The sequence below is a fragment of the Pelodiscus sinensis genome, chromosome 2 (assembly GCF_052426305.1).
Source record: "Pelodiscus sinensis isolate ZL-2025 chromosome 2, ASM5242630v1, whole genome shotgun sequence".
Lineage (NCBI taxonomy): Eukaryota > Metazoa > Chordata > Testudines > Trionychidae > Pelodiscus > Pelodiscus sinensis.
This window is the reverse complement of record NC_143053.1, coordinates 207,951,876-207,963,018: the sequence shown is the minus strand read 5'-3', so window position 1 is coordinate 207,963,018 and position 11,143 is coordinate 207,951,876. Positions and strand designations below refer to the sequence as shown.

At 39.0% G+C, this 11,143-nt stretch overlaps 1 protein-coding gene across 4 annotated transcripts in view; it reads right to left on the bottom strand.

Annotated features, from left to right (window-relative positions):
* Window positions 1–715: 715 nt before the first annotated feature.
* Window positions 716–11,143, bottom strand: part of ETV1 (ETS variant transcription factor 1) — an 81,208-nt gene continuing 70,780 nt past the window's right edge. For all 4 annotated transcript variants that reach the window (XM_075922294.2, XM_075922295.2, XM_089776681.1 and 1 more), the window contains 3 exons: window positions 9,747–9,916; window positions 6,627–6,728; window positions 716–3,469 (listed from right to left, as the gene is read on the bottom strand). In XM_075922294.2, the coding sequence (XP_075778409.1) occupies window positions 3,248–3,469; window positions 6,627–6,728; window positions 9,747–9,916 (494 nt within the window). In that variant the 3' untranslated portion in view covers window positions 716–3,247. The remainder of the gene's footprint in view (window positions 3,470–6,626; window positions 6,729–9,746; window positions 9,917–11,143) is intronic.

Below are 11,143 nucleotides of genomic sequence, written 5' to 3'. Positions count from 1 at the left end.
CCCCACTTCATTTGCACTTTTGAAGTGCTGCATTTAATCCCTCTGCCACCAGAGAGATGTAGTCTAGACACAGCATCAGAGGCCATCACAAGGACTGAGGGGCATGTTCAGCCCTTTGAAGATAAAAATAATAAATTACATGTGGCATATCTAATGCCTGACATTTTTCAGGTGCTGCCATAATTAAATCACATTGCCTATCAAATAAGCACATTTGGAAAAGTGCACAGTACTCCCCACGTTACATAAGATGAGTGATCAATGGTTGCCCTTACATGACCTACCATCCTTCATGAGAAGAGTCCACATGTAGTGCCATTAACTAGTCAAAGACTTGTCTGTGTTATCTTCATCTTTTGCATCTGCCACTAAGGTGTTTTATACTATTAAAGAAAACCAAAACATGCCAAAAAGATGCCCTTTACTAACCGGAATTGTTCTTTAAACGTGACTCCGGTTCAGTCAGGGTTTTCCCCACCCCTCTGCCAAAGATACTTACTCTGGCTCCATAAATATTGGTTAAAATTCATAATATAATAACTTACACACCACTGCCTGATTTTTTTTTTCTTTTTTTGGTTTAGCATTTTGTGAGAAGCAATGCTAACCCCTGAAACAAACATACTACATTTCTTTTTTTCTAAAATGAGAAACTTCTGCCAAATTGCAACAAGTTCCTCTTCAGTTAAAATTAGGAATTCAATACACAAGAATCTTGCAGAAATCAGCTGCCAGATTTATTAATCTACCTGAAACCAAAACAAAACAAAAAAATGGAATAAAACCAGAACTTTAAATAAGTCTTTTAGGTACAATTTCCAAAGGGTTAATCAGTTCAGTGAAAGCTTTTTTTCTTTTGCTGGGAGATCATGTAATGTTGGGCTGATTGCTCATTTTGTTCAGTGAGTCACTACCATACACTGTATATATATACAGATATATAGATATATATATATATATATTCTCTTTAAATATTACACATTTGATGCAATGTTCTCTCTTTTTTCTGACCCACACCCTCCCACCAGTACCCTGCTCCAGACAGGAAGTGCTCCACAGTGACATTAATGGAATTAAAATGGATCAAAGGACTTTTTCCATCAACATGTGTTTCCTTCAGACCTTATTTCAATAGAAGTCACAATTTTCAAAGTTCTGACTTTAACCTTTCTTGGTGAAAATGCTGCAGCATCCATGGTCTTGCTTTGATTTTGGGTTGATCATCGAAACTGTAAGTGCCAATGAGACCTATAAATTATTGACATAAGGAGTTGGCATATAAAGGCATATATACAATCATAACATATGTTGCCCTATGGATTTAGGTGAATTAGATGCATGCCCAGAGAGTTCTTTTGCACCTTCGGTCTCGTGGTCACTGCTTTTGAATTTTGAATGAACTGCATAAGAAATCATTTATAGCTTACTGGTTTCTTGATTGACATTAAGTGGAAAATTAAGCCACCACCAATGGGTGTCTTTGAAATCACATCCATTATAATTACAATTATTGTGGTTTTATGTTTAGGAGTTCATCTGTCCTCCCTTCCCTGGACTTGGAAAGTGAGGTATTCTTCTGAAGTAATAGCTTTTTAAATTTCACCAGGCTGTTCAAACCCCATTTTTTTACCCTCTTCAAACTCAGAAACATTACATTTCAGAAAAGGTGCTGATAAATATTTAAAATCTATTTTTTTCTGATTGTTTTACATGTAGAATAATGTGTCTTGCTTTTTCAAGATTACCCTCTTCTCAAAAATAAAATGATTTAAAACAAAACAAAAAACCTCAAAACTTTAAATGGTCTTCCAAACATCTCTGATCACATTTACATTTAGTGTCCAAAACAAATTGATTGATAACATCAGTGCCAGCACTACAACGTCATACAGCGACTTCATTGTGGTCTTTGACAGTTCACGTTAGTCTCCGTTCCACCGAAAGTTACAAAAGGTTCCGCAGAGCTTCCCTTAGCAAGCTGAGGCTTACTATTCATTTGTCGATGCGCATAAAAGCTGCTTATAGCACAGCTATGGCGTAAGCTATTTTCTAAGCAATAAATGGTTCAAGTCATCTATTTTGTCCTGAAATGCTATCTGTAGTTACAGCATTGCTTATAAATGGTCATAGTAAATTCAGCATCAAAGAGAATATTACAGAAAAAGACAGCAGCAGAAGCATTAGCGTTATCTAGTATTTATATATGTTATCAACATAACACAGCAGTAAAAGGTTTAAATGCATATTAATGGGTACCGTGTCTAAAAATTACTAAAGTACCTATTTAGTGTATTGGATATTTTTCTCAAGGAGTGCTTGCTGTGTCTAAACAGCATAATTAGATATGTGACTTAGTACAGTTAATTCCTATTGATTAAATAACTTATTTATGTTGCAAAGGAAATGGAAGGAAACAAAATGTTTTTCTCCCCTGATCATGATCCTGCAGTTAACGCTGACATGACAATGAGAAAAGCCCATCCTATGTAATTACTACCCTCGACTGGACTTTGAAAGGGTGAATGTGCATAGCAAGGTAACATCAGATCAACATGCTATGCTACAAGTCTGTAACTTGCAGTTTGAAGTCAGGAATTGTGCTCCTAGGACACCAGTAATGATGGGTGTGCTCTGCCTAACATCCAAGTAAATGGGCATCTTCTGAACAGCAGGGAAAACAAAAATATAAAATGAAAACAGACGTGAACAGAATGACAAAAAGGTATTCAAATGTGTAAATGAGAGGTCTGTTATTTCTAGCTTATGTGTCAAATCCTGCAATCTATGCTTTGATCCTCTTTACAATTGCAGTAAGACAATTAGGAATGACCAGAGACAAATGCCCAAGACAGGTTACTCTGATAATAATATCCAAACAGTTAATTTACGCAATAAGAATTAACTGTACTATGGATACCCAGAGAAAATGTACAATATCTTATGCCGATATGAAACAAAACAGACAATATAGCTTCATTGTACTCAAAACCTGTGTGTTCCCTTCCCAAACGTAAGTAAAAAGTAAACCCACCCTCTTCCTCCTGTTGCACAGAATAAATGTTTAAATCCCAACCCTCTCCTTTCAAATAAAGTGCGCTGTCCATGGCAGAACATAGGAGTAATGCAACAGGAAAAGCCCCTTTTAGTGTACTATTTAAAAAACAAACTGAAGTGGATTCTGCTTTCCTCTGGATCTTGTGATAGAGGAGAAGCACAGGGGAGGGTGTCCCCTTCTCTGTCATTGCTATTAATACACATAGCCTTCATTATAAGGATGGGTGTTACAGCAGCCACCCTCCTGCATGTAGACCATGCTCTCGTCAAAGTGGGACAGAGGCACAGTATCTTCCTCGTTGATGTGTCGCTCCATGTCCGTCTTCAGCAAGGGGCGCTGGTTATCTGGAAAGGCCATGGAGAAAAGGGCTTCGGGATCACAAACAAACTTGTAGACATATCTCTCTCCAGCAACCTTAATACGAGGTTGAAAAGGAGAAGGAAAGAAAGGAAGAATGGTGTGAGCATTAGCACTCTGACGACTTGGAGTTACAGATTTCTGAGGAATCAGCTATCACTAGACAAAGAAATAATGTGCCATGGGAGTTCTCGGGCACCAAAATTAGGAGTGGAATTCTGGACCCATTGCAGCCAGTGGGAGTTGTGGAAAAGCAGACTGCATAACACTTTCAAGGTAGAGCACAACCCTGATTTCCATGGAGGGTGTGGGTAGGGATGAGTTAAAAGATTCTATTTCTAAAGCCTCTGACTGTGATCACTTTCTGTAGTTCAACAATGCTTTTCTTCCTGGAGAAAGCAAACAGCTTTTTACCTCAGTAGTACCACAAAACCATGAAGTTACGCACGGTGATGTGTCAACTAAAACATAGATAATCCACAATAGAATAGAACTGAATTTAGCGTAATACAAATCAATCTATACTCAAGTTATCTCAAATGTACATAATTTGTAATGTATTGAGTCATAGCACAGGGGCTGTGCACGCAAACAAGGATGCAGTCATGTGTTAAGCGGCAGCTCCGGCCCTGTGACTGAACAACAAACAGATATAGGCAAAAATGTGCTAGATTTAACCTCTTACTGGAAAAGTGTATTTCCCTCAATCCCTACCAAGTTTACAGTGCACGATTACAAATTTAGAATTTATGTTTATGAAAATGAAAGTGGATGGGAACATAATCCTCATTAAGAAGCACCATCTTTGCTTCATTTGAAGCTAGTGGTTTTAATTTAAGAGATTCAGGCTAGTCATGGAAAACAGAACTCTGTCTTAAGTCTGCAAGTACCCGCTACAATTTAGGGCTTATCTTCACTGGCCTTTTACCTGAAATTAGTTGATTAGCTGGGGTGACTGCTAGGGTAAATTACAAACAATTTTACACTAGAACAAATAAGCATCCAGCCTTTCCAAACAGGTAAGTACTGTCCTAAAAACCCAAATGGTGGCATACCCTTTAAAAGCACAACGTAGCTAGTTTCCAGAAGGGCTTGCAAAGCAGACAAGGAAGAAACACACACACTCCACCTGCTGAGCCCTTATGTGCAAAGTCTAAACTAGGACTATACAAGCTCTGTTTATAAATTGTTTGGGCCAACTGCCTTGTCTTCTCTCCCTATGAACAATAAAAAGGAAATGTTTAGAAAAGTGAATGCTAAAAGATTAATGGTGTAAGCTCAAAGGGTCAGAGGTCTGTAAATACCAAAAATTATGTTTGTTCAGTTCTGATATCTGCTGTGCAACGTGGCTAAGTAAAGTGTCCTATTCATCTCTACTTGTAAAATATGAAAGTTAGTCATGGCTATTAATGGATACTGGTAAACATACAGGATGTGCAGACCAGGTGAGTTAACACTGCTGCAGCAGCTTATGGGTGCTGAACTGAATTAATTGGAAACTGAAGGTTCAACACTTCACAACGGGCACTTATGTCCAATTATTTGAAGGTATTTATACACCTAAAATGTATAGAGAGGCACCTAGTGGGAATGTAAAAGATATCTATGCACAATTCTCAGTTACTTTGGCAGAAAACTGCCACTGGAATGAATGGAAGTTAGGTCCCTAATACATTTGAGGATCTAGGCCAGTGGTGGGCAAATACCAGCCACAGACTGGATCTGATTTCCCAGGGTTAGCTTCTGGCAGGTGACTGCCATGATATTTTCTTCTGCCTCCATAGATACAGGTGATGTTAGCTCCCGCTGGCCAGGAATGGTGATCTGTGGCTAACAGGAACTGCAATCACCCATAAATATTATGGCAGTGGACTGCAAGGGGCTAATCCTAGTGAACCACAGCCGTTTTATTACCCACCCTTGATATGGGCCAAAGTACCTATCTTTTATATTTAGGCACCTCAACAACTTTAAAAACCTGGACCTTAGTACTTTGCGGAGTCAGTTTCTGGCTTTGAAACTTTCCAGCTTTGGAAAGTTTGATCTCACAAGCTTAATGCTGCAATAACATAAGTTCTATACTTTACAACAGCATGCTCAGATCACTGGATTGCACAGTGTCAATGCCCGGTTTAAACTTGTTAGCTGAGTAGATTCACAAAGCTAATGTGAATAATAGATAAGGATGCAAGTAATGCAAGGAGATAATTAGGATCTCTGATAACATCAAGAAACACAAGAGCATGATTCAAAATGAGCAAGCAGGGAACTCCTATTGACTTCTGAGTTGAATGCTTGCAACAACTTCAAATAAAATCAAGTCCACAGGAATGGAACAGGGGTTGTTTGTCCACACTATAGGACCACATTATTGTACATCAGTTATTTTAAATATTAAGTGTTTGTCACTATGATACTTATATTGCATTCCAGAATCCATTAAAAATCACTATCACTGTGAAATCAAACCAATAATTCCTCTATTTTGCAGTTACCAAAGTATCTATTTGCTGGACAGGTAATTTAGCTCTGCAAATCACTGTCCCTAGTGGATTCTGTAGTTTGCCTCTCTCTGACCTACGGGCATCACTTCACCTATTTTTTGCATGCTAGTCTTTGTTCTTACATTATGACCAGATCAGAGAGTTATCATGATCATATGTATACACAACCCCGAATTAATACTATGTAATAATTATGTGTACATATGCACACTAGACCTAGACTTGTAGCATATAAAATACAAAACCTTAGCACATAGGGTTGCCAGATACTTTCACAAAAAAATCCCGAACATGGCAGGGAAAAAAAATTGGTTGAGAAAAACAACAACAAAAAAACAAAAACAGGGACCCAAAATTGTTGAGCAAAAAACAAAACAAAAACAAAACGCTGCGACTTTAAATATCCCTGCATTCCTTGCTTCCCCTGCTCTCACTAGACGCAGCATGGAAGAATGTCCCCACCAGCCTTCCATCCGCGAGAAACAGAAAATATTGGACATTTTACATTTCCATTTTTTTTAACTGAAAAGGGACCAGAAATAACAGACTGTCTGGTCGAAAACCAGATACCTGGCAACCCTATTAGCACAGGCCCAGAAGAGTGAAAAACCTGCTTGAGCAATGCAATTACCATTGTTCCTTCTTATAGCATCACTTATGGATTAACGTGCAACATTCCAGTGAAATTTAATGCTACATTAGCTGCTCACCTTTTGCATGATTCCCTTCTCATAATAATAGCGAAGTGAACGGCTAAGTTTATCATAGTTCATAGCTGGTCTATTTTTCTGAATCCCCCAGCGACGGGCCACCTGCCACAGAAATGGATTAGCAGCGATCTGTTAAATGCATTTAAGAAGCAGACCTTTGCATCAGATTTTTTTAAAATACAAAAACAACCATTGCAGGTGGAAGGCACAAATAAAGGAGAAACAGTTGCTGTGATATCTGAATTTCCCATGCCCCAGCATGATTTTTAAACCACACATACAATCTTTTACTAAAGATGTGACAACAGGCTCCTTTATTTTTAAAATTAAATAAAAACAAAAAGAAAGAAATATAAATACATTTAAAGAGTGTGCCTCCCAAAGGCAATGAGAAAATTCTTCTTTCATGCAACTTTGTAGATGAGCGTTCTGCTTTTCCTCTATCATTTTGTTACTGAACACTCTATATCACTCAAAAACTTTCCACTTCAGTTCAGAAAGGCATACAGATTGCAGTTGCAGCAGCCGCAGTAGTGAAACTATTAGAAGGTGCAAGATAAAACAAAACCACCCTTCCCTTGTATATGCTAACGTAGATGCAGAAGGCAGAAAAACTAAAAACCCCTATTCTGCTATGAGAACTGGTTGGATAACCAGCTTGGTGAAAAAGACAAGATATCAAATATAGGCAGCACAGACCACAACTTAGAAGCACCTTGATGAATTGAAACAACTCATGGAAAACTATGATAGTATTCTATGGAGAGTGATATGCCTGCTGCTATCCTTATTTTTTGTCTGCATTTCTGCATCTTGTTTTATTACAAGATGTATTTCCATGAAAACATGTTTTTTATTATTCATTCTCCACCATAAGTCATAATCCAGTTTGTGACATCACAATCACTTGCTGGAATGTTATTCCACATGAGGCATAAGGAACAAGAGCTTATGAACTCTAAAGGAAGGTTAATTCTGGTTGCAACAGCAGTGCATCAAAGGTCACTATGAACTTTTAGTTGTAGTAATAGAATCAATAGCTGGCCATTTAGTGCATGACAAGCTAGTGTGTTGTGGATTCACATGGTAGCTTGCCATTCACTAAGATGCCACATAAATCAGCAGTCCCTCCTAAGCCCTCACTATGTATGTTAAACCACCTTAAGATGTTCACTTTCCAAATGTAATTTAGATGCCAGCCCACTTACACATCACCTATAAATTTGGCACGCTGGATTAAAAGGTAAAGAAATTCACGTCTAAACTTGTTTCATTCACAAGATGAATGATCAAAGTAGAGTTATGTGGTGAGAAAAGCAACTAACAGAAATGTTTAGCACAGTCTACCCCTTTTTTAGCATACACTTTTTACAGCTTCTTGGCATACAAGTTGAAACAACCTGTACTCCTTCAGAGTAAGCAAAACCAATAAATATTGTGTTAGGCTGGCTACACTGGGAAGGTCTGGCAACAAAAGTGCTATTGACATGCAAAAGTTGCCCAAAGTGAAAATCGGTCAAGTCAGTTTTTCTGCCTCCCATTGCCGACATTTCATGAGTACATAGTGTTGTGGGAAGGTAGAGCTGATCCTGGTGCTTCTTGGGATTCCCGCATAGCTCTGTGAGCGTTCCCTGCTGAGGAATGTCAAAATGGCACAGCATCTCTCCAACCCTCCACCTCTTGCAGCAGTCTGCCAGCTCCTGTCTTTCTAGTGCAGGGCTGAACAGAAGCATTCCAATGATTTGTTCTTTGTTTCCCAAACTGAGGAGCTCACTCAGCTGTCAGTTACTTCCTGAAGTTTTAAAAGGTTAGGGGAGAATGCCTGCAGGGTAGCAGAGATCACAAAACACCGAACACAGCCATCAGGGCAGGCATTATGGGATAGTGGCGGAAGCCAGTTCTCTTGCACAAAACAAACAACAGAGTCCTCAGTGGCTCTTTGTTGACAATAAAGGGAAGGGAAAAGACAAAAGTCTCTTTCAGGGGTCGAAGTTCTTTGTCACCAAAACTGGGTGATTTTCCTGACAAAAGTTGCATTGTAGTGTAAACACTCTCACGGTTTTGTCAACAAAGGCTGTTTTTGGCAACAAAACGTGCCAGTGTAGACAAGGCCTCAGTCTCAGGTAGTGAGTGCGTGAGCACAAAGGATCTGTAACTGGGTGACAGACCTTGGTGGCTTTCAAATAGATGCAGTGCTTGAACACTGTATGAAAGTGCAATGTCATTTCTGCTCAGTCCATTTGGCAGGTAGAGCTGCTTATCGCCAAGTAGGACAAAAGAGGTGTTTAAGTAACTCTTGAGCAAATAATGGTCTGGCACACAGAGGTCTTGTGGACAAAACCCCAGGAACAACCTAGCTTGTGTAAAAAAATTGTGCGATGGTGTTGATCTGAGTTACTAGTAAAACCAAAACCATGTAATGTAATTTGTGTATGGTGAGCACTATAAAGGTATCCAGGGTCTTACAGAATTGCCCATCTCTGAACTTGGCTCTGTGTATGGCTATAGGACTGCAACATTAACATTAAAGAGCTCAAGAGAGTATATGCAAGAGATCATGGGCCTTCAGTCTGCAAGCAACAGTCAAAAAAGTCTGGGGAAAGTCCAACCGTAAGTAAATACACATGGAGTCTGCATTCCTCTATAAATCCCCTGACTGCTATAAATGGGGGAGCCATTGGAACTGCAATAGCTGATGGGTTTGTGGAAAGGTATGGGGAGGAGGTAGATGGAGCACCACAGAAATCTTAACAGCCACTTGAGACTAGTCTGTAGTCACCTCAGCAGCCTGTAACTCCCACTATTTTCCATGTAATTTGTCTGAAAATCGGGCCTCCAATTGTGAATGCTGAGTATTTTTTAAATATGGAACTTAAGCTTGCATTTATTTTAGTGACACTCTGGGTATGAATCAAGACATGTAAAGCAATGTGTAACTTTTCTAAACCTACTGGCATGTATACTACCTGTCCCCTCTATATTCCCTTAAGCATACAACCTAAATAAAGTTTCAGAAGGAGAGGAATGCATCTCTCCAGAAAAGGAATAAAGTTAATTTGGAGGGTGCATAAATCTGTTTTGAGATGTGTTGTCCTTCCAACAGTAAACATCCACACCCACCTCTTCTGGCTCGATCAGTTTGAATTCCATGCCTCGGCCAGTCCACGCAATGAAATGGGAGTTTGATGGGTCATCAAGAAGGGCTACCAAAAACTGCCAGAGCTGAAGTGAACCCCGCCGTTGATATGTGGGTCCCTCACGGTACATTCCCGGCTCCTGTTTGATGTCACCTATGCACAGACACACAAAATAATGTCAAACATTCATTAGCAATCAGTTTGTTAGATGAAATGTCAAACCAACCTATGCAGTTCGGAAAATTGTATGGAAAAAAAATCCTTATTACTTTACAAGTCTGCATATATTACTTTCCTCTTCCTCTTGCTGTTTTTATATATAATACATTCATATAGGTAATCTACTAGCAAATTAAGACAAAAATGTAGAGTACCTAAATTCAGTCATGCTTCATGTCACTCTTTGTTGTTTTTCATCTAACTCTGATATATGCAAATCTCACTTGCAAACAACATTTTGCAATACCCTCTATCTGAAAGAGCATGAATTGTTTTTGTAAACATCTCTGATGCCTGAAGAATTTCATTTGTATACAATACTTTGCACACACACCCATTTTGATAATGTAATGTATGCTTCATATAGCTGCAAAACCCTATTGACTAAAACTTCTTTTGCATGCAAATACTTCTAAGGGAAATTTGACAGAGCATTTGACTTGGATTTAAACAGCATGGGCTTTATGTATAGGCATGCAAATCCTGCAGATATGTGAGTTCCTCTGTGGCATATTGGACTTGCATACAAGATGGTTCATCGTTAGCATGCTTTATATTTAGTCATACCTACATATTAGATTAGCATTTCCCCTTGAAGAAGAGAAAGTTATTTTTGCTTAAATTTCAGACCCAGCAAAAGCTATCATGTAAACAACATTCTGCTAACTGCTCTGCGAAAATAGCTCATGAAAAACTATTCCCTCCATACTGTGTGTTTGCTTGTTTTAAAATCATATTCCTACTGAATAGCTCATGGAAACACCAATGTAAAAGGTTTAGGGCTTGAACCGTAATTTTGTTTCTGCTAATGACAACAGCAGCATGGTCTCAGTCTAGATGATGCTGGACCAGGAGTTAGAAAAACTGGGTTCTATTCCTGGCTCTGCTACCATCCTCTAGCATGACCTTGATCAAGTCACTTCCTCTGATGTCTCTCCTCTCTGTCTGCCTTGCCTGTTAGTTCTTCAGAGCAGGAGCTATCTATCACAGGGGAGGGCTATAATTCTACTGGTAAAACTCTACTCCACCACCAGAGCAGCAAGTTTTTCCAATAAGCAGCCTGCCCTGACTAGTGTGGTAATAGCTGTGTCAGTCCCAGGATATTAGAAAGACAAGATGGCTTAGGTAACTCCTTTTATTGGACCAATTTCTGTTGGTGCA